General features: G+C 41.2%; 1 protein-coding gene across 7 annotated transcripts in view; it reads right to left on the reverse strand.

Moving 5' to 3' along the window:
- Window positions 1-21,624, reverse strand: part of TSC1 (TSC complex subunit 1) — a 51,411-nt gene extending 29,787 nt beyond the window's left edge. For 3 of the 7 annotated variants that reach the window (XM_030535084.1, XM_030535079.1, XM_030535086.1), the window contains exons 1-5: window positions 21,541-21,624; window positions 12,942-13,004; window positions 8,312-8,368; window positions 1,149-1,341; window positions 146-249 (exon numbers count right to left, since the gene is read on the reverse strand). In XM_030535084.1, coding sequence (XP_030390944.1) covers window positions 146-249; window positions 1,149-1,254 — 210 coding nt within the window. In that variant the 5' untranslated portion in view covers window positions 1,255-1,341; window positions 8,312-8,368; window positions 12,942-13,004; window positions 21,541-21,624. Of the gene's footprint in view, window positions 1-145; window positions 250-1,148; window positions 1,342-8,311; window positions 8,369-11,423; window positions 11,654-12,941; window positions 13,005-21,540 lie in introns of those variants that run through there. The other 4 variants (XM_030535081.1, XM_030535082.1, XM_030535083.1 and 1 more) reach the window with 4 other exon arrangements.
- Window positions 21,625-22,797: the final 1,173 nt, after the last annotated feature.

The following is a 22,797-nucleotide window of genomic DNA, read 5'->3' on the forward strand; positions in this document are numbered from 1 at the left end:
TACTCTTACTACACAGATAAACACAGCAATTGATTCTACATCGAGGGAAAAGAAGGATTTTAACTGGCCTTCTATTTAGAAGCTTCTCTAATACTAGAGTAACATCTGCCATGCTCCATCTTCTCCAAAAACTAAGTTATTTTACCTTGTCATGAGGTTCTTGCAGTGTGGACAGGATCTGCAATGCCTGCTGAGAATTGTTTTCCAAGTAGTAATCTACTAGCATATTCACAAGCATCGGTCCACGATCTATCAGTTTGTTGTCAGCAACAAAAAGGAATAGGACAGGTTATAACGAACAAAAATTTTCTACTGTAAAAGATAAACATAACTGCAGAATTGAACAACATTCTTACAAGTGCCTCTAGGAAGTTACCCAGGTTTTAAAAAGGAGACCTCCCAATTACATTCTCCCATCCCCAAGTGTCTTTCTGACTGTCCAGCCTGGTGAGAAAGAGGAAACAGACCTTCCTAAAAACTGACAACAGGATTTCCTAAAGTGTCCCAAACTAAATGATTAGACGTGTGACACTGACTAAAACTTTCCTAGAGAGTCTACAGTCAGTGTTCCACGCTGCTGGGTGGAGTCTGGCAATCAGTTGGATTCCCTCTTCTGTTCTCCACATGAAGCAAGTTTAGGGGCAAGGGGAGTAAAGATGCTGTTCCACATTGAAATGAGTCCACTAATAGCCTTAGGAATGCTCTTAGTGATAGCAGAAAGCATTCGTATAGCAAAATGAAGAATGGCATTTCACAAGATGAAGTCATTGTTTGAAATGAGTAAAGTGGATGAAATACCTTCACTTTCTGGAAATACTTGGTAGGAAAGGAGCGTGATATCTATTCACAACGGGGGTGTGCATGTTTACTTTAGTACACCATGAAACCCTAGTAACCTTATAAAAGGGTCAAGAAGGCAGTCCCAAGGAACCAGGAGTTACAGTTTATCAGATCTTCCAAGAAGTGTCTCTTTTAGCAAGAGGAACAAAAGGAGCATTAATCCTTGAAGCAATCACTGCCTCTGACATAGAGGGTTTCTTCAAAGTCAGGAGCATTTGCAGGAACTTTGATAAGGAACTTCAACTTTTTGCTTATTTCTATACAAAGCTTCCTCCAACCCTCCAGTTTAACATCTAAGAGGCACATACCAGAGCTGAGGTTATCTTTGAAGACAGCTGTTATATCCTCCTGGACAAGCAGAACTGAAGAATCCAACATAGAGAAGAGCTCACCAATATTTGCTTGCTGGGCCATTCTGTTTACTACTATAGGCTTATACACGTGTTATGTGAATGTGCAAGTTAAAACTTCTTCAGGTTCCTCATTGATGCCCCTACCAGCCTGGAAAGACAGAGCAGAGTACAGATAACAGAATATATCTCCCTCATTCTCTCTCATCTCAAAGACCTCATCACTGCTCTACTGGTAGCTGCAATATTACCCTTTTTGACAGTTAAGCGCCAAAAAAGTTTGTTAGTGCAGAGTTAAGGCTGCCAAGTGATAGCTTGTACCCTCCCAGAACATCGAGTTCAGCAGAACTCAAACTTCTAAAAACCAGGAAATACAGAGTTACGGTGGAGGAATATATTGGAGCAGTTTGGGAGAGCTGTGATTGAGGAGATCTGGGCCTGAGCCCCTTATGTACATTATCAAAGGAAACAGGTGCATCTGTACTATGAAGCTCCAGTCTACATTATTTCAAATACAGAATTGTGTAGGTTGTATCAGTGGCAGGGCACTGGGGTCTCTTTGCCATAGGTACTGCCAGTAGTGAAGTGGGATATAAGAGCAGTCTGTGGATTTAATGATGGGTACAGGAAAGGATACGTTTAGGTGGTATCCTGTGTTCAACTGTGCAAGAGTTATAAAAGGGTATGAAATAATTGTTACATTTTTTAAGTATGATATCGTGTTGGGAGAAGAGGCTCAGTGTCTGAGCACAGGACAAGGGCACATTACCTTTTCACTGTAAGGTGGACTGAATGAGAATGTGTGCATCATACTGTGCATCGCTGAAAGACAGCAAAGTTAAAGTTGCATTGGCATTTACCATGACTCTATATTTCCTGGTTTTCACAAGTCTGAGTTCTGCTGAATTTAATTTTCTCCAAGGGCACAAGCTATCCCCAGGCAACATTAACTTTGCATTAATGACATGTTTTGCTATTTAGTTTCCAAGATTGTAAATAGAAAAAGAGAAACCTTTGTTGGTAGGCAATAGTGGTTTTTTATACAGTTATAGTTCTCACACGGTTTGCAGATGATATGCTGCTGTAACTATGCAACAATCAAAAGACCCTTGGCAGGTGTACACTGAGAACTTACATCACCATAGGTACGTCCCTCATAGGTTTGAAAAATCCAAACCACTGAGAGATGTAGCTATGCCAATCTAACCCTGGCTATAGAATTCTACTGTCAACCTAGTGCTATCTTCTGTTGACTTAGCTACCACCACTTGTGGAGGAGGACTAACTATACCAATGGAAGACCCTGCCCATCAGCATAGGTAGTGTCAACACTGAAGTGTTACAGCAGCGCAGCTGCACCAATGTAGCGGTTTAAGTATAGACATATCCCTAGCTTTTATATACTGCATTTCACCAGAAAATCTCAACTTTACATCATTATCCTCATTTTACAGATGGGAAACTGAGGCAAAGAGGGGTGAAATGACTTGCCCAATGTCACCCAGCAGGCCAATAGCAGAGCTAGGAATAATCCTAGTCAAGTGATCTTTCCATGAAGCTGCATAGTCGCTATGATTTCTCAGTGCTCCTCTCTCATCCTGTATATTTTGTGATAGTGGAATTGAGATAATGATCATGCTTTGAAATATACTCAGTGTGTAGTTGCTAACAGGGCTGGTGAGAGAAATCTCATCCATGGTCTATGTCCCAAAACCTTGACAGTTTTATTACCTGGTTGTTACAGTAACTTTCAGGACTGAAAGAAGACTGATTTCTCTCTCTTTCCTTCTCTACACCCTGGACCACCGCTCCCCGCAACATGTAGCCTCTTGACAACATTTCCAGCTCCCCCTTCCTTTCCCATCCCATTAAGCCCTTAGTTGACACTGCAGAAGCCATTAATACGTAAGAAAAATCACTCCTTGCTCTCTCCTGCTGCATACACGTATCACAGACAACAGCTTACTGAAGGGTGGCAAACTACCTTGGATATGTAGACAAGCTGCACAGAGCTAGGCCCCTCACTCCCATTACTCACTTCCAGCTGGGCCTTCTGCTTCAGCCAGTCTTCCCCTCCCAGGCCCCAGATAACACCTAATCTGCCCTTCCTCCAAACCTAGCCCCTCCCTCACACATTCTGATCCGCTCTCTCTGAGCCCACATGGGTGATGTGTATCTTAACTATTTATTTTCTGCTGTTTTCAGATGTTTAAACATGTATTACTTTCAGTCCCCCCACCTCATATGGAGGGGCAGGGTGAGGGGCTCAGACCCATGAAGGGCGGTAGAGGTCACCTACATTCTAGAGTACACATACTGGAGAGGAAAATTCAGGGCTTACCCCCTTCTCCCAATTCCTCTGCTGCTACTCATTCTCCAACCTATTCCTAATCCTTACTTCTTCCCCCTTAACCTGAGCCCTCTCCAACCCCGCTTCTCTCCCCAACCTCTCATTTCCATTTATTCTCCCCATAATACCCCCATCCCTCACTTCAGGCCTAAATCCTCTCCCCTACCACCACCTACGCTTTTACCCCTCCCCTTTCAGTAAGCATTCACACCTGTAATTTATTTTCTATTCAAAAAATATTTTCACACCTTCTGAATATTCTGCTGTACTCAGATAGCATTTCTCCTATTAAAATGCTTGACAGATAGATTTTTCTAAGCTGTTCACAGTTCATTCTCAGTGTGACATTACACTCCATATTCTTTATTAAAATATGCTTATGATATGGATATGACATAACAGATATTTTTAATGCAAGATGGCTCATGTAAGATATCACTGGAAAGGTTGTGATTTACTGAATATGATTATCCAATTTGTATGCATGTATCATTTCTGTAACTAAAGCTAGGAATGTGGCCTATGTAACAATTACTGGGTGTGTATTTGGAACACACCCACCAGACAACAGGCTATCAAATCTGATGGGCCATTAGAAAGAAACAACAAGACTGTGATGATACTAATCTCTTCTCCTTCCTGGGAGGCATCCTGGGACTTAGCTGTGACAGTACTAGGTCAGATGGTCTTGTCTCCTAATACTAAAGACTAAACATTATCTTGGACTTCTTGTAACTTTCCACTAAAAGGGGGTGGGGTGCGTGTGTGTGTTTGTTTAAGTTTGAGAAACAAAAGATTCACGCTTTATGTAAACCTTACTTAAGGGTGGGTAGGAAGGCAAACTGGACTCTCCTCCACTGCCTACCCAAGAAGGACTGCTGAAAGACCCTGAAAGGACAAAGGAACTAACCTGAAGGGAAAGGTAGGAGTGAGTCCAGACTGATATGGGGATCCAGGCTATAAGAAGAAATATCTGGAACTCTGACCTACAGAAACTCTGCATCCTGCCTAATTCAACATTCAGGGCGAGAAATTACATTTTGTAACCCATTTCTTTAGTAAATCAAGCTTAGTTTGCATGTTTTGTTTTATTTGCTTAGTAATCTCCTTTGTTCTGTTTACTATCCACCTTTTATAGTTAATTTGTTTGGTTCACATGACAGGGAACAGACTGCCATAGATGGGCAGCCCCACCCCCCAAGCATGGCACAGACAAGGAGCAGGAAGCAGGGGCTCAGACATTCCCCATGTAGATGGGCTGTGGACCAGAGGACAGCGCACGCACGCATGCACACTCTCTCTCTCCAGGACGAATTCTGCACCACTGTGCACATGCAGAACGTATGTTCCCCACAGCTTTCTTTGCTTACCCCCAGAAAAATGACTTTGATGGGGAAGCCACATGAGCAGTCACGCGACCCTCCCCAGCAATACGTTTCAGGTGCCCAGGGCAGCTGGCAGAGAGGTAAATCACTGTGGAACATGGGGCAGGACTGGGAAAGACCCAGCTGGTGGCTCCTATACAGTTTCAGGCTCGGTTGCTAGTCCCAACTGGGCAGGAGAGGACAGGACTTCCTCTTTCCCAGCACAACATCCGGGGCTGTCTCAGACCCACTCTCAGCTTTCGCCCCCACATGTAGGAAGCTCTGCAAACTCTACTCCCCTCCCCCTCCCAGCACCCATCTCTCCTCAGCTGCAAGGGGAAGGATCACTGTACAAGGAGCTGCTCCCCCATCTACTCAACCCTCCTGCATTCAGACACTTACCCCCCAATGATGAGCACCACTCCCCCTGAACTACCCTGATGAGCCACCCACACCAGGATCCCCACCCTACTGACCCTCCACTGCACCTGGATCCCCACCCCACTGAGTCCCACTCCCCCAGCATCTGGACCCCTTGCTGAGCCCCCTGCTGGGCTCTATCCTCCCCACACCCAGGTCCCCCCACCCACTGAGCCCCAACCACCTTCAACTGAACCCCCTTGAGTCCCATTACCACTGCACCCAGAATCCCCCCAACAAGCGCCTGTACATCTAGATCCCCCTCACACTGAACTTTCTCAACCTACACCTGGATCCCCCCACTCTAAGCTCCTCCACATTTGGATACTGCCTTGCTGAGCCAGCCTGCCTGTCCCAGCTCAGAGAGGGGTGTTTCTGGGACAGGCCCTGTCCTTGCACTGTGCCAGAATTGGTTGCAGCCTCGCTGTTGAGCCCAGATCCGGGGGGGGGGGGAGAAGAGAGAGAGAAGGGCTGCACAGTGGCCTGTGCTCCCCAATGCCATGCTGGAGCCTCCACATTTGACAAATAAAAGTTGCAGAATTTTTAGGCCCAGAATGCCCTCAGGAGTAACACAGAGCAGGGGAATGTGGGGCTGATGTGCCCCTGTCACTATTCTCTTCCAGCTCTCTGGGCACTCACTCCTTGTCCCCCTTCCCACTCTCCTCTCTCCCCACTCCCACTTCACCTACTCTTCCACCCCAATCACGCTCCCCTCCCAGGAAGCATTTGCTTGCATCATTTTTTTAAATATAGTTTCAGCACTTTCTGAATATTCTGCTGTATTCAGATTACATTTCTCCAAAATAGCCTACCGCCCAAGAGAGGCAGACTGGAGCAGCATACCCACTTTTCTTACTTCAGATTTCTGCCCTGGCTTGGATTTGACCTCATAGTGCTTTGGGTGGTGCTCAGACTCAATGAATGTAAAACATCCTCAGAGCCACCCAGCCCCTGTGATATGGGTTAGTTTTCCAGATAGATTACAGTAAGCATGTACATAGAGAGACTCTTGCATGCCTATTTGTGTGTCTGATAACTGGAGAAGCAAACTCTTTGAAAAAATATTTTAATTTGATGTTCCCCAAACAGCTGATGGATGCCATGCACTCTATTGGGATAACTCTGGAGATCATGGTGCAACAAGTTGAGCCCTAGTATGAGCTCTATCAGTGAGCAAAGAGGTTGTCAACTTCAACCTAGGTGCTGTATTTTTAGAACATTTTGGTCAAATGCCCCCAAATTTAGATCACTAAAATAACCCAAGCCCTCAAGAGGCATTCCAACTTTCAAGTCAATCCATATAACCATGTAGATTTCAGAGCACTTAGAATTGAGCTTTAAACAGAAAAAGTTGGTCTTAATCTTAACTATAGCAGAGCTCTTACTCTGCTATAATGTTAAATGGAAGAGGCTACCAGGGATATTTTACCTATGAGGGATGCATATGCATGGGAGAAAGTTTACAGCCTTCCCTTCACACTCAATAAAACCAGTAAATTATATGCAACTTTGAACATTAGACCCTGTTTTGTTAAGAATATGTTGGCTGAGACACCTGGATTACGCCTTTTTCATCAGAGCACTATAAATCTTCAGCATAGATCTGCCCAGCCAGTTATGACAAGAGAAAGCAGTTGAGAACAAAGTGGCAATAGCTCCCTGAAAGCACCAATCCTCCTTCTCCCATAGGGGGCCCCTAATGCAGCTGGGCTTCAGAACAGCTCACACATACTAGGCTACACTGAGGAAGTAACCTACATGCTCAAGATTCTTTTTCCTCCTCCCATATTTTCAGGTCGTCGGCAATCCAGCCTCATTCCAGAGAGTTACTTACAGCCCTTCCTCAGTCTTCCAGCTGCTCATAGCCCTTTAGTGAATGAGAGCAACTCTGAGTGGAAAGGTTGGTGCAGGAAGGGTTAGAGAAAGGAAAATGAGAGGGGGAAAAGGTAATAAAGTGTAGCTGAAGGTAACTGTGCTAGAATATGACCCAAGAAACATGGTGGTATCTGTCAATTCACTGACAGATCTTGTTCACATATAGATGTCTAAATATGGAGTGGCACATTTGTATTAATATACAGAAGGCAAAACTGAACTGCATTCAGATCAGTTTTTATGACAGTAATGTTCTACTACATTAACCTTTCAGATTCCTATTTTGAATACATGGATGCATAAGCCACTGCTGAGTTCATAACTAGTAGCCAAAATTCTACAATTTACTAATGCAGTTCTAGTCTTTATTTTACCCAAAGGAAATCTAAACCAATACCAACTTCCCTAGATAATGCCAGCAAACTGTCTTTAGACAGTTATTCTACATCCATATTAAAACATGTCAATTCTTACTCAATGGGACAGGGTGATTTTATTTACCCAAAAGGTATACAAAATGTTAGACTAACAGAAAACCAGCACAGTGACATTTCTGACTACTTGCTTGGTTTCACAAAACAAGATAAATGAATTACGGGGAGGATAATTTTATCACCTATATAGGTAAAATTCTGAAAAATATGGCAAGTCACATTCTTTTGTAGTCTACAGCCTTCCCACTTAACTTTTTAAAGAGAACAAGTACAGTAAACAGTACATCACAAACAGGAAGTAAAATGAGCAAACACAAATATGAGTGGATTAGAAATCAAAGCACAGATTTACACATACACCTGCTCCGAGTCCACATTAAATAGTGCTGGAATCCTGGTTTACTGCCCAACTATCAGAAATCACAGTCTCATAAATAAACTAAGAATGGCAGACTGTGTTAGGAGTTTCCTAAAGCAAGGGAGTCATCCTGTGTTTGGAACCCTCAAAGTCAGCGTACATATTTAGCTGGACAATAGCAGGCTAAGCATTTAGCATAATGAAGAAGGAAAAAGTGAACGCAAGAAAACAAAACCAGTCACTTGAGAACTAGTTAAATCTAAGTTCTTAAGAACATAAGGTGAAACATTTAATTCTAACGTGAGTAAAACTGAAAGTACCTTGCTCTGTTATCTTGAAGTCAAGAGCCAAACCAACAGCAAGGAGAAGATCACAGCCTATTATGGGTCAAGCAGAATGGGATGCTATAGTTTATCTGTTAGACTGTTTAGCTGTAGAATCAGTCAGTGTCAACTTTCAGGACTTCCAATACCCAGGATTAAAAAACTGGGTGGGATACAGGGTTCAGATTCACACCCCCAGTTAGCCCTTTCACATGTATTGAGATGTTTTTCTAAACAAAGACTGAAAGAGAGATGATTCAGTCAAAGCAGGAAAGAGAAACTACTTCAGTTTAATATCGAGGGCAAGCTTGTGAGTTAGAAAAATGCTGTATTACATTCTGAATCTTTCATACAGAAGCACACCATGCTAAATATACAAGACCATACTCTACATCCTACTTGCAACTGTAGTGCTTCATAACACTTGGGGGGAGGTGGGCGACAAAAATAAACAACCCACCCTCTGCCTTCTAGAGTAATGTATTCTTAAAGGAAGTCTGTAGATGGTCCCTTTAATCTCACTTGTGAATCAAGCAACATGCTAAATCAGCAGCAGTATGTAAAACTTTAAAGTTACAAGTTTTCCCTCTTGTTCTACCTTGAAGGACCATACTCTGATGTTTTCATTTCAATTATTCAAGCTTCTGGGCAACCTCCTTTCTGGTTCTTCTAGTAAATGTTTTAAATGGCTTTATACCATATTTTTCCTTGATCACCAAATCTCAGATCAGTTAGTTCTTGCTGAATAAGCAACTATTACCAACTAAAATCTCTTTCTGTGATAGAAAGACAAGCCTTCATCATCAAGTAACCACAGACAGCCTGGTTTTATGCTTACCACAATAATCTCTGTTCTGCAAATATTGAAATCTAGGCTGAATAGTTGAAACTAGTTATCTTGGCTGTAGCCAAGTAAACTGGACACTTGCCATCATTGTCTGGTTTTGATGTCAGCTTTACACTGCAGTGCTGATAGCTTGACATTTTGAATGCAAACATCACAACTCTCTAATTCAAGTGAGAACCAGTGTTAACAAATCTCACTTTAGAAGTTATTCTATAATCGACCTTTACACTCAAATTAGAAAGGTAACTACTGTACTGATTTTACAATATGAACGATCTAGAAAATAAATCCCAGTAGGTAAGAGTTATATTCCTTGTATAGCACAGTTCTATCACATACCATCTCATTAATATAAACTAAAGCAAACATGGAAATCACCTGGTTAATCTGGAGCAGAGAAATAAGACTGTTTAAACTGTACTTTTTTCCAAGAGTTGCTATTAAATTGTTAAAATGGATTAGCTTTATTATTTTAGAACAAGGGCTAGTTGCCCGATAAAGACAAGGTTAACTCAGAAATCAGAAAGGGTCAGCCTTTGCAGATGCAAAGATAATTTGCTGAAACACTCCATGAGCTTTAGCTAGTGTCGATAAGAGGGGCAGCTCTAAATAAATGATGGTTAATCCCCTCCCCATATAGCGCATTAAGGACGACAATATCAGAGGAGGCAAAGCGTCTGCTCATTTAAAAAAACAAGAACAAAACATAAAACAGGATGAGGCTTAATTTGACTCTAGAGCAGTGGTTCCCAATCTTTAACAACCTTTGAACCCGTCACTAAAATGTCAGGTCTCATGAATCCCCTCCTAAAAATGAACATTTCCAGGGATTTTCTCCTTTATCTGAGTATAAATTATAAAAGCAGTGATCTGGGAAATATAAATTTGTTTTTATGACATGCATATTACACACTATTATTACAGTATTTTTATTACATTAAGAAAATGGCAACACTCTTCCAAGATCTCACTTTCGCAGCTTGTATCACTTTGAATAAGCCTGTTATAAGACAAGGCTCCTATGTTTCATCAAGGAGTATCAGATGTGAAACATCATGAAGGTATTTAAGAAGCCAACTCAAGAGTTCCTCCTACACAAGCATTCAGGTCTTGAGCAGTCCAGGCAAACAACGCACATTACAACAAAGCTTAAACTTCATGTTCATAATTTTAAAACACAATATTAGCTGCCTATTTAATTTTAAAAGCAGCACAAAATATCCACCTCTTTCCATTTCTTATAAGGAGTCTTGAAGTTTACATCTCAGTGTGATAGATATGCTTGCTTTGATGCGCTAACTCTTGGAAATCCAGAGGCTCCGTGCTGCTGGCCTTGTGCTGCCCAGGGTCCCTAGTTCTGTCTGCCACTAGGGATTTTTTTTCCCCAGAACCCCCAGTAACCTTTTGCAAACCCCCAGGGGGTCACGAACCACAGTTGGGGAACCACTGTTTAGAGTCTACCTGCAGCGTGTATCTGTTATAACAGGTGTCAACTATTTAAATCTTCTGCACATAGATGGAATAGCAAAGGTCTCAAATTGTAAAGAATCCCTTTTCAACAGGGTAGCATCCAGAGTTATCAACTATGACAAATACAATCTGAAAAAGTTTGGTAAACAGCTCCCAATAAAAGCCTTCTATGTGCATTTTTTATTAGTCTAACATTTTATAAAGAAAACTCACTTTCAAGTAAATAAACTTGACTGACAGTGAGATCCTCTAATCATCTTTTATTCTGATATTCTTAACTCAAGTATGTTCAATGAAAAACAAAAAGATACCATTACCTTGCAGCAAGGGTAGGCAAACTTAATTTAAAAGAACTGCTTTAATGAAATACTGAGTGAAACTCAATGCACAAATCAGAAAATCCTAAATTATGGTTCACACAGTAACCAGAACCTCCCTGGCCTGCCTGTATTAAGTTGCACTGCTCAGTATGTGACTTACTACGTGCAGTGAAGCCAAATAACAGCAGATGTAGTAACTACAACTGAATTTCCTGACAACAGTTGCTATGTGACCATGTTGCATGTATTAAAACACAAAATTTAACAGCATACAGTAATATTAAGTACAGGATAGCAGAATTGTGGTCACTGTGGGAACCATAGCCTTGAATTTCCTGATTTGTGCATTTAAAGTTTCACTCATCATATTGCATTAAAACAGATTCTGAAAATTAAGTGAATTTGCTTTTGTAAAAAAGAAAGCGTCTGAAAACTGGGGCTTACACTGCAAGTATCACAAGCCTATACGTACTGGAACAAGGAGACCAAAGTCATCTTCATTTTGATCCAAATCCTCCAACTTTCATCAGGAAAATGACTGTATCTTAAACATTTAATCCTCTCTCATTCTCAAATACAAAGGTAATGAGAGAGTGCATGGGTCTACAGCAACAGGATGAAGTCCAAACTGCTGCTGTTGCATCTTTCTTTACTCTTTGCTCCCAGCATTGGGAACAGCAATACAGTGTTATGCCTGCTCTTCTGAAAAGAAAAATATTAACGCCAATTTCAAAACATGAACACAGTCCATCTTATGGTATAGTAATACAGTAAAGCCTACAACCCCCATTATGGTAGGTGCTGCTATACAGACATAGTAAAAATTGGTCAGGAACCAGCAAAACCAAAGTCTCCAAGCTCCAGAAAGAGTCACACAGGCTTAAACTTCTATATCTGAAAAGTCCTAGATTCATGGAAACTGAATGATTCCAATACATTACTTCACCACCGCACAAACTTTTTAAAGTTTAAAAAAAGAAGATTTTCCTGGCCTAAAGGCATGTTATTTAACAAGTCGTGTTCTGTTCTGCAATATGTAATTCAGTTTCTGATCCAGTCTCCTTTCTAGTTTGGCATCACTTAACAGCAACCCCTCTGACTCCATAAGGAGAAACTAACAAGCTCTCTACATCCTTTGCCAGAAGTAAGGCAAAAAACAGCGGACTGTGAAAGGTGTTTGGAAAGGGCGGGGGGCGAATGGATTGACACTTGGAGCTTCAACAGGAATTCCGAGAACCTCTCTGGGTGGAAAGAGAAGGGCTTAGCACAACAATTTCTGCAGATTTCAGGCTTTCATTTTTAAAAAGTTAAATTCCTCTGTTTGCAAATAAAACCAGCTGCAGTGCCGTTTCCCCAAACCTGCTGGGATGGCTTCGGTGTCTACTGCTGTTCATAGCTTTATCAATAAACATTATGAAGATAACAAAACTCTGGACTGTTTCAGTGCCAATATTCAGAATGCTGTGAGCAGCAATCAAGAATTAAATCAGTTTCACACTCCTAATGCTACTTGGGAAAGCTATGAACAGAGACAGGCACTGGCGTTATTCAAGAAGGAATGAAAAAACAAAGGTTGAGAAATAGTGGTGACACCCCTGCTTTCACAGCAGCCAGGAACTCAGCAGTAGGAAGACAAGACAGAAAACTCTTCCTTTCTAGCAGCTAGGGAAGGGCTTCAGGTAAGATGCTTATTAGCCACAACCTGATGCAAATAATGGAGTTTCCCTCCTTCCAGCAGAGTCCAGGAACAGCACACTTACCAGCAGCTGATGTGGTAGAAGGGCCTCGGCTTCTCACTAGGCTCTTCCCCACCCCAATAATCTCACTGGTGAACACCTTACCCTTTGTATTTACCTCTGGCTAGTAGGTTCTGGATAAATTTTACAAGTCCTGAACTATTCTCCCCCTCAGAAATCATCCCTCAAAAATCAGGATTGAAATACAGAGAGTGTGCAGGGGAAGCTTTTAACTGCTGTTGGGTATGCTGTACCTGTTCTGTGGACAAGTAGGACTTCAGTTTCCAGTGCTGTCAATCTGGCACCTTTCATGACCACTGAATTGAAAAAAAGAACAGAGAGGTTAGCATATGCTACCATTAACACTGTTATAAAGCAGTGGAAAAAGCCTGTTATGTTTCTCTGCAGTTTTGTCGTTTCTGCATTACAACATCAGCCCCCAGTTTGAGTAACAACCAAAAAAGTTGCATAGTTACTTCTGGTTCTTGATAGGTTAAAGGCACAAGAGAATCAACAAAATGTTGACCTCCACATTCATATTTTTGCTTAATTATATGAATTTACAAAACTTGCTATGAAGAGAATGTTTTTAGTTTATAAATTTTAACAAACACAGATTTTTGGATTTAAACATTCCCCTAGAGAATCATGAACCCAAATAATTGGACAGCAAAGAGGACTGTAGACAGAAGCGAAGATGACCATTCCATTTTGCTGTCCAAATTGAGCAAGATACAAAACTAAAATTCAAAAACTGTAGAAGATAAAAGATTAAAATTCAGTTTTGTCTATAGTGTTAGTAACAGAATCAAGGACTTGATTTAAATATATGTTTCACGTTGACAGGACTGCTTTAAAAAAGGAAGATGAATTTATTTATTTTTAATAAACATACTTGTGCCTCTCAAGATGATTCATTACAGAAAATAATTCCATTCACACACCTAAACTTTTGGGCCATTTCTATTACTTGGACACATTGCTACGAGTTAGCTGAGGGCTCTAGAGCAGTCTCAGATGTTTATAAGATCACATAATTATTAAGCCTGACACTTTAAAACACAATTTACCAGTAAAGGTACTGAGCATGAGAATCATTAAAATGTGAGCTGGGTTTATCCAGTTCCTGGGTGAAGCCATGGACACAACAGATACCCTACTGAGGGTCTGTCACAGTACAGCTGCCTGGCCTTGCACAGAATCGCAAATGTTAGAAATGTAGAAAGATTTAGACCACTGAGTCAATCCCTATACAAGCAATAAGCATAGACTCCTCGAAGGAGGGGAAAGGGGGTGGAGGGATATCACTTGATCCGCCTGAAGAAAAAGGTTTTTGGTTTAACTGGGTAGAGTGGCAGCCGAGAAGTTATACTTAAACACCTTCCAAAGAGGTGCTTTTGAAAAGTTATTATGCACATGGGCTTGATTTTGTATGGGGAGGTGAAAGGTTATTTCTTAGCACTTATAGAGCAATTTATACAGTAGAAATGATGTAGGTTAACTTATGTTATATTTCAGTTTTCCAATTAATTGACTTAGAAATAGCATTTCTTTTTCCAGTGAGTCTCATTACTTCTTTAGTTTACTTAAGTTTTTGCCTGTCATTCTCAGGATGGTCAGTGAGGAAAAATACACATGAATGTGTAGGAACAAAGACAGGATTATACAAAGTGATAGCTGCCCACTAATCCCAACAGAAGCAAAATCAGAAGTGTGGCGAGTGAGAGGAAAATAGTTGCAAGTTCAAAGTTGGCAACTTAGTTGTATTTACAAGAGGTATATCTTTCGCAACAAACTATCCAACAATGTTCCAATAACCTATGTTACTAGGATGGCTAGAGCATAGACATTTTGTACTTCCCCTTAGCAATGGGACTTTAATTCAGTTTTCAGCAGTCATGGCTGGACAGTCAAAGTGAAATTTCACAGTCCATTTATAAACAAGCAGTGTTATGATCAGAATCCTTCAATAGTCAACTGTTTCAAATGTAAAGGCTATTCCTTCACCTAGTCTGATTGTTAGGCTCTGACTGACAATTCCAACTGGGATCAATAGCAAGACTTCCTATGGAAGATACTTAACAGGAGACTATTAACACCCGTTTCAAATTCTCATCAGCAGTTTGTTTTCAAGTGTTTTCCAAAGGAGACGGGAGTTGATTATTTTTATATGGATTGGACCACACAAGCATCCAGAGCGTGCCAGACACTTTCCAAAGTTAAAATGTGAGCCCTTTGGGAAAGGGACTTCATTTTATGAAGGCAACTGAGCTATGAAGGAGAGAAAGGAATAACACACACAATCCTTTATAAAAAGTGAAACAAAGGAACAGCTGGCCCTTTCTCTAGCCTACGTTCAGAGAGTTAATGCACTGGCCTTTCATTCTAGCAACCGCATTCAAACCCTGAGTAGATCAAAAGTTGACTAGTGGGTTGGTCTCAAACTCCCCCCGAATACGTCTACACCTCTAAGTTTGACTGTTAAAACCTTCACCTGAGACATCCACATTTTTAATAGGCATACTACACATCAGGATTGAGGTACATTGGCAGAACGGTATGGGGAAAAATTGCTTGCCTGCAAGCAACACTGTCTACAAGCAAGCAGTCTGTTCCTTGATTTCCCTGGACATTATCTGCAAGATTATATAATGGAGTTAGAGAGCTAGATGCCTCAATTGTTTTTTGGGATATGGAGTCTGCCAAACATAGGATGCTGGTGAATCCATTCCAGAACAATAGTGAAGTAAAGTTATCATCATTTCACAACTGTTTAGTTGCCTAAATGAACAGAATTGGTGATCTAAGTCTAGTTATTAGGACACATATCCACATTAAACCAGTGACAAGTGAAACCTATTTTAAGACCAAGGACAAAAAGAAAAGAGGCGTAAGTTCTAGCCTACTCTTTTACTCTCCTATGGACTTGTCTACATTCTCCTTTTTCTTCAGATCTCCCTCCGTCATACCACCAAGGCAGATGCACCTACAGTAGTGGAAACACTACTGTACACAGAGTACAGGCTTTCATTTTTTTTAAAAAGTGTCCTCTATAAATGCTTAGAATAGGTCCAGATGACAGTGGTAAAAACATCAACAGCAGCTCTTCACAAGAGCTTGCTATCGTTAGAGCACATGAAGCTATACTGCTGTTAGTGCAGCAGTGGGAAATTAAGAAAAATGCCCATGGAGAAAAAGCAGATAAGTCACAAGCACAAGGTTCCACAACACTGTGACATGAATGTGGGGAAGCATTGCTGGTGATCTACCTGTTCTGTAGATGAGTGAATGTCAAACTTTAGGCTGACAAAGATGAGGATGATAGTAAAGAACATGGCTGTTCTATCAGAGATGTAGTTATCTAAAAAATTTACTCAGCTTCCCTAACTAATTAAAACCTGGAGTGACCTTGTGCCAGTAAATGCAGAATATTCCTGAAGGACAGGTCAGTCAGGGGCCAGTGAATTGTACACTATTACTGCTCTATTTTTATAGAAGTACTAACAATCTTCACTCCAATAAGCTGTTTTTTGAAACATTTGTAAAAACATTCTACACAAGTTTCAAATTTATACTGTACAGCATCTTGCAACCCCATTTGATATATTGCTGAAGTTTAATGAAAAGAGCAAGTAACACAATGGCATGAACTAAAAACCGTTAAGACAAATTAAATACTTTTGCCGACATAGGGTTTAAATTGAATTATTTGTCGATATTAGTCTTAAGCTGTCAATTGTGGCTCTTTGATCAACCTGGTCTATGATGCTCACTGTAAGATGAAGGAACTCATATTACATCACCACTCTTGAAGACTAAGCTACAAGTTGTCCTCTAATAACTAAATCCATTTTAAAGAGAGTTTTGGAAAAGTATTTAATTTGTATGAGGCGGCAATGTGTTCCAATGGAACAAGCACAGGTCTGGAAGATGTATACCCATTCCTGCCAAAGACTTGCTGTATAATCTTCTGCAAAAAGACACAGACATCACTTGAGTTTCTCTTCTGTAAGGTGGGAAATACTGACACTTACCCTACTGTGTAAAACACAGAAATCTTCAGATGAAGACTATCATAGCTGTTTGATATTATATCCACCTAAGATTTGCAATATTGTCAGTAGTAAACCATCTGACCCTTGCCTAACGTGAAGAACAGTCACTTCTTTCATCCCTGTTTACATTGTGCACAAGACAGACTTTAAACAAAATTCCTTATTTCCCAATTTGCATGCTCTCAGTCCCATTAGAGACAATAAATTCAGCAAGATACTGTCAATGCTTCGAGCTGGCAGGATGAAAAAGCTGAATCAATAACTTTTCCTCCAGTTTATCACTAGGTATTTTAGCTTCTAATGATTTATATATTTTTTCTGCTAATTTTAATATCTTCTACAACAAAAGTCAAGATCCCTTGGTTGGGTATTTATAAAAAGAAAAGAAAAAGTGAGCTTGTTTAAGTGTTTATACACACACAAGTTTATCCCCTCCCACTGAAAAATTAGAAATAGCTATAGGCAATTAGCCTAATCTTACATTCAGGAGCGTTCACAAAAGAGAATCTTATTAAATGAGTCGAAGCAGTAGGACTAAAGACTTGGCCCACAGAGAAGGAGGGAGAAGCCAGGAAACCTCAATTATGGAACCTATAAAAGATGTGTTCTTTTCAAAGTGCAGTTTGCCCACAAGGCATTGTAACCAGTCAAGGAACAATAGACTGAGGCCAGAAGGGAAAGGGTAAATAAAGCATCTGCACAGTGAAAGAGATAATGGGATCTCTCTACAGGGTACAGGACTTCTACACATTTTTGTCAAGAGAAAATTTTCTTCTGTTGTGAGCTTTTATCACAAGCAGAAGAAAAGAACACATTCCTTCCATAAAGGTATTACCACTTGCTATAGTAATACAGATTTAGACAAGTGAGGCACTTTTTCCATTGCTGACATCAGTATTTCACTCCACTTGCAATAATTTTAAGTTTGGCAAGCGAGGGAGGGAGAAGAGGCCAACAAATTGTTTCAAGATGCACCTCATAATTGAGAGGAAATGTTTTAAGTTACCAAACAGGCACACTTCAACAGCACATGACCTCCGCTAACATTCTGGACTCTTCACAATCAGAAAATAGACTTGGCTATGGTAATACAAATCTTAAGGCTCATACTACTCCACCTAACTAGTGTTTTAAGCAGATACCACAAGGTGCTGCTTAACCAGCATTACTGGACATAATGGGAGTGAATGGTGGTATAAACATTCCTTTCAATGAGAACTCGGAAATTGATAAGCAGTTGCTCCTTGTCTTCAGGAGCCCTCACATACAGTCCTGAAAGGATCAATCATATCTCCTCTCACTTGAGATACAAAAGACTTCTGAGACAGCCTATGTGTCGCCAGGGCTCTCCTGCCATCAATATGCCAACAGTGCCCAGTTGTACACTTCCTTCTCATGTAAGACCATCATCATCATCATCACAAAGGTAATGGATGAAATAAGTGACAATGAAAAACAGTTACTCTCAACTCAGAAGAGAGTAATGCTTGTATGGAGAGGAAAACACGGAACAGCTAACCAAAGAACTGACCTCACTCTCAACAAAATACATCTGCTCTCCAATTGTCAAAACAATAATTACCCTAAGGCTATGCAAAGTTAATCTTTTCTCTCTGGCTGCAGAAAGTAGCAAGAAATGTCATTCTACTGCCAGACCTACAAAGCTGTTCTGTTTCCTCTCAGACCTAGCAACTATGATGTACACATTTGTCTAGCCTTAACCAACACCACTATGTAGCTGGGATTACAACAGTCCAAACAATAACTCCAGCATGTTATAATATGTGGCAGCCTGTATTTCAATAGAATTAGCCACTAGTAACACATCACACATCTCCTCTGCCCTGTTCACTTCCAAGTCCAATGTAAGCTGCCAATTCTAAACCTATTTACTAACTACCAAGCTAAAAATCACAGTTGCCTAGCCTGTCCATTTTCCATCTTCCTTTTTGCAGAAGGTTACCCTCAACAGAAAGGAAGGGGAAAAAAAAAACCCAAGGTTAAACAGACAAATCATAGGATGGTAAGAGCAGAGTCCAACTCAGTGGCTTTTATGCTTCTCTTGAAATTGTGTTTTGTGCCAAGATACTATGCTAATTGCTTCCCTACAAATACCTGACAGAGGAAAAAAAGTTTAAAAAGCATGTCAGGAAAGGGGGGGAAAAAATGAAGCTTGGTAGGGCTGATATTCTTTGGTCCTTTGATAGAAGCCATGGACATATTGCTAATAAGCCATTACTAACCTAAAAGAGAATTTTTTATTTTAGTTTTGCTTACAAGACTCAAAACAGATTAGTAATAAAAAGGAACAGAGTGATCCATTTTACTATACTATTTTTATTAAATGATAAATACCTTGTCAGATCCCTTCGGTAAACTAAACAGGCAATGAAGGGCTCTACACTCCACAGTGATATATGTGCATCAAGCCTCTCCTAAATCTTGAGAACAAATTTCAATCAGCAACAGTTCTCTTGGCAAATGTTCACTGAACTGGGCTGCAATTATGCTGCTCTTGAATATAGTGCAAGACAGATAAGGTAACTGATCTGGTTAGACTAAGCATTTTAACTCCCATAGAAATTAAGGAAAATACTTGACACTTTAACATGCAACCCTGAGAGTAAGAAAGAAAACAGTGCAGATGCACAAGGCATACTGAGGGCAAACATTTGCCTTTCTAAATGCAGCTGTTCTGGTTCCGGTAATCCCACCGACTATATTAAACTAAATGACCTAGTTTGTGGCTACTATGTTGTGAATTCTATCTTAAGCCATTATAATACCCTTTTAAAAAAACCATACACCTGGCTGCTACATACCACACAAATCCCACACTCCCCTAAGGACACCATTAGAGGATGTTTCGTTTACTTATTTGACTTGCTGACTTGTCATTGTTGAAGGCATATTTTCTTATTGTTTTGTATGGTAGAACAATCGGTTCCTGTAAAAACCAGTGTCAATGATCAGATACTCCACTTGCAACATGAGGTAAAGAAGATCTTTGATAGTGTAAGACTGCTGGGGTTAGATAAAAAAATCAGCATCCTACTAATCAGCATCAGTTTTAGATCACGTATGTATGTTTTAATCCGGAAGTCACTAGAGAAACCAAAAGATTGTTCATTAAACCCCAAAATATCTGCAGCTGGACAAAAACACCTCAGATTAAAGCCCTTTAACAAAGAACAAAATAGTTTTAGTCAATAGAACCCTTTGTTTTTATACTCAAGTATAAGACACTTTGTCAAAAAAAGACAATTAAGATTTAAGTGATTTTACCTTATCTAAATCAGATGGTGTAACCATCATATTTTAGTTTGAACAACCAAGCAGATCCACACAACTTCATTGGGAACGCAGGTTTTGTTTAAAAAGTTACAAAACTAGATCTCTTTTATAAAGATTTTTTAATTAATGATTTTAGTGCGCATTTAAACATTACCCTGCAGTGTTTACAGTGCAACACCAGAGCCTTGTACTAGTGTACAATAAGAAATGAAACCAAGAAGAAAAAAAGTGTGTATTCTTACTTATCACAAAAAAAGTAAAACGAACTGCATACACTGTGGAAGATCTAATTTTTAGTTCTCTGTTTTCAAACGTCTAAAATAGTTAGTAACAAACTAAGTGAAAAGAGTATTTGATCTAACAGTGTCACTATAATACCACTTCCATTTTCACAAGCTTAGTTGTACAGAAGATAAGTTATAACAATTGTCAGTCTGATCTTATAGCATCCTGAAAACCTTCAATTCTAGCATCTACTAGGAGGCGCTCAGCATCCAATTTCAAGAGTGAGAAGTAGTTTTGGATGCTACAATTGCTCCCAAGTCTCCCTGCCAATTTGTGTGGTTTCAGATCCACATGCTCCTTACAGGCCTGTGTTTCTCTCCCTTGTTGACTTGTATGAGACTCTCACAACTAATAAGACAAAGAGACTGACTGTATTACTCTGCTTCCCCAGTACAAATTACATACAAAGTAAACAAAGACAGAAAAAAATAATTTGTTTCTCTACCCTCTTATATACAGTCCTTTCAGGTGTTACTTGTAATACTAACATAATATTTTCAAGCAAAAGTGTGATTTAAAAAAAAAAGTTAATAGTATCCAAGCAATTTTTCCATTGACTTGACACAACTGCCATTCCAAAAGAGAAGAAGAAAATCCTTTATCACCAGAGGGAGAGACTAAAACTGCTTTAAAATTAATCTCAAATGAATGAGTCCTCCTTGCAAATGAGTGAAAGACCTTGGGGTCAGGTCTGGAAATTGCCACTCAGCATTTGAAAGGAAGGTGCAGAGTCTGCTTCCACAGTCAATGCACCGGATGATTAAAATAAAAGAGAGAGAAACCATCTTAAAGGAGATGCCCAGAGGAGCTGTGTCTGGGCAGAGTCACATGAGGGAGCTGCTGACAAAGACCAGGTTTAACTGGGGGACACAACCAACCAGGGAGCAGGAGGATTACACGTTATTCATCCTCTCTCTTTCCCCTCTCACAGCTTCTTCTCTCCCTCTCCTCCATCTGTCCCTCCTCTTCTCCTCACTCCTAGCTTCTCCTATCCCTTCTTCCCCCTCATCTTCTCTCCCCATCTGTTCCCTTTCTTCTCCTCGCTGCTAACATCTCCCACCCCTTTCTCCCCCCTCCTCATCTCCTCTCCCCCATCCATCCCCTCTCCCCCTCCTCACTCCCAGCTTCTCCAGCGCCCTTTGCTTTCTATCCCCTCCCCCTCCTTTCTCTCTCTCACTCTTCCTCATCTCCCTCGTACGTGGGGGTCCGGGATACTCACTCCTCCTTCTCTCCAACTCAGCTGTTTACCACTCGGGGCTCCTCTAGCCCACAGGGCGCCGCCATCTTGGCCCTGCCTCCCTCCCCCCTCTCCTTCTAATCTCCACCTAGCCTCACTCCTCGGATCCCTCCGCTGCAGAAAGTAGTGCACGGGACCAGCCCCGTCTGCGCGATACGCCACCACCTGCCCACGCCTCGCCTTAACTGTTTCCTCTGCGTGGCCTCCGTCTCTCGGCGGTTCGCGTTCCAGGCTTGCGATGCCCCGCGACGGAGTGGCGCGGAGCTATCTCAAAAGGGAGCGATGCGGCTTCAGAGCGATCTCGTGATTCTCGAGAGGGCCGCAAGAAGAGCCGGCGGAGGATCACGTGACTTGGAGTCTCCGGGAGGGAGTGGGCGGGGCGAAGCAGGCTGGGAGGTAAACAAGGCCTGCTGCCTGTGGGGGCAAGGCAGGCTGGCTCTTGTCGTGGGCCTGGACGGCTGCTGCAGCCTCAGTGCCTAGCGCCCCAAGGGCGTCTGAGTGCTGAGCTCAGGCAGCTTCTCAGGCAGGGTGTCTGGCTGTCATGTTGCAATGCCAAGGATGCAGCATGCTGACACATGCAGCCGCAAACAGGAGGTGCCACAGAGAGTGGCACTTGGTGGCTGGTTGTGGCACCACGATGGTGACATGCAATGTGATGCCATGGTGGACACACAGGTACAGCAAGCAACATGCCATGAGGCCACCTTTGCATTGACATCTGCAATGACAAGCCCCGGCGGCACCACGGCAATATTGCAGCACCTCAATGCAATGCTCTGACACCATGTTGCCAGGGTTACATAGGATGGTGATGCCACTAAAATCAGTGGAGTTACACTAGATATAAATGTGACCCATGTGGACCTCCCCCTGACCCTCTCAACCTGGATGTGCTCCTATGCAGTGTTTCCAACTCTTAAGATTTCATCACAAGTCTCGCAATATATGTACTTTTTTGGAAAGCACCAGCTCCTGGAATCAATTGGCTCTCAGCTTTCATTTTAAAAGAGGGAAGTTTCTAGTCCTCATGGTTGCAGAGGAAAGCTTGAAAACATGAAGCAAGGCTCAGAAACTGAAAAGTAAATGAAAAGAACCTTAGCACTATTATTTAAAAAAAAAAAAACTGAAGATTTTTGCCACTTATGGTTTTAGGGGGCCCTGACTCATGATTTTTGAATGCTTGAGGTTGGCAGTACTGTTTTGGTGAAGTAATGATCGAACAAGCAGCACATCTGTGAG

This window comes from Gopherus evgoodei, chromosome 16 (genome assembly GCF_007399415.2).
Source record: "Gopherus evgoodei ecotype Sinaloan lineage chromosome 16, rGopEvg1_v1.p, whole genome shotgun sequence".
Taxonomy (NCBI): domain Eukaryota; kingdom Metazoa; phylum Chordata; order Testudines; family Testudinidae; genus Gopherus; species Gopherus evgoodei.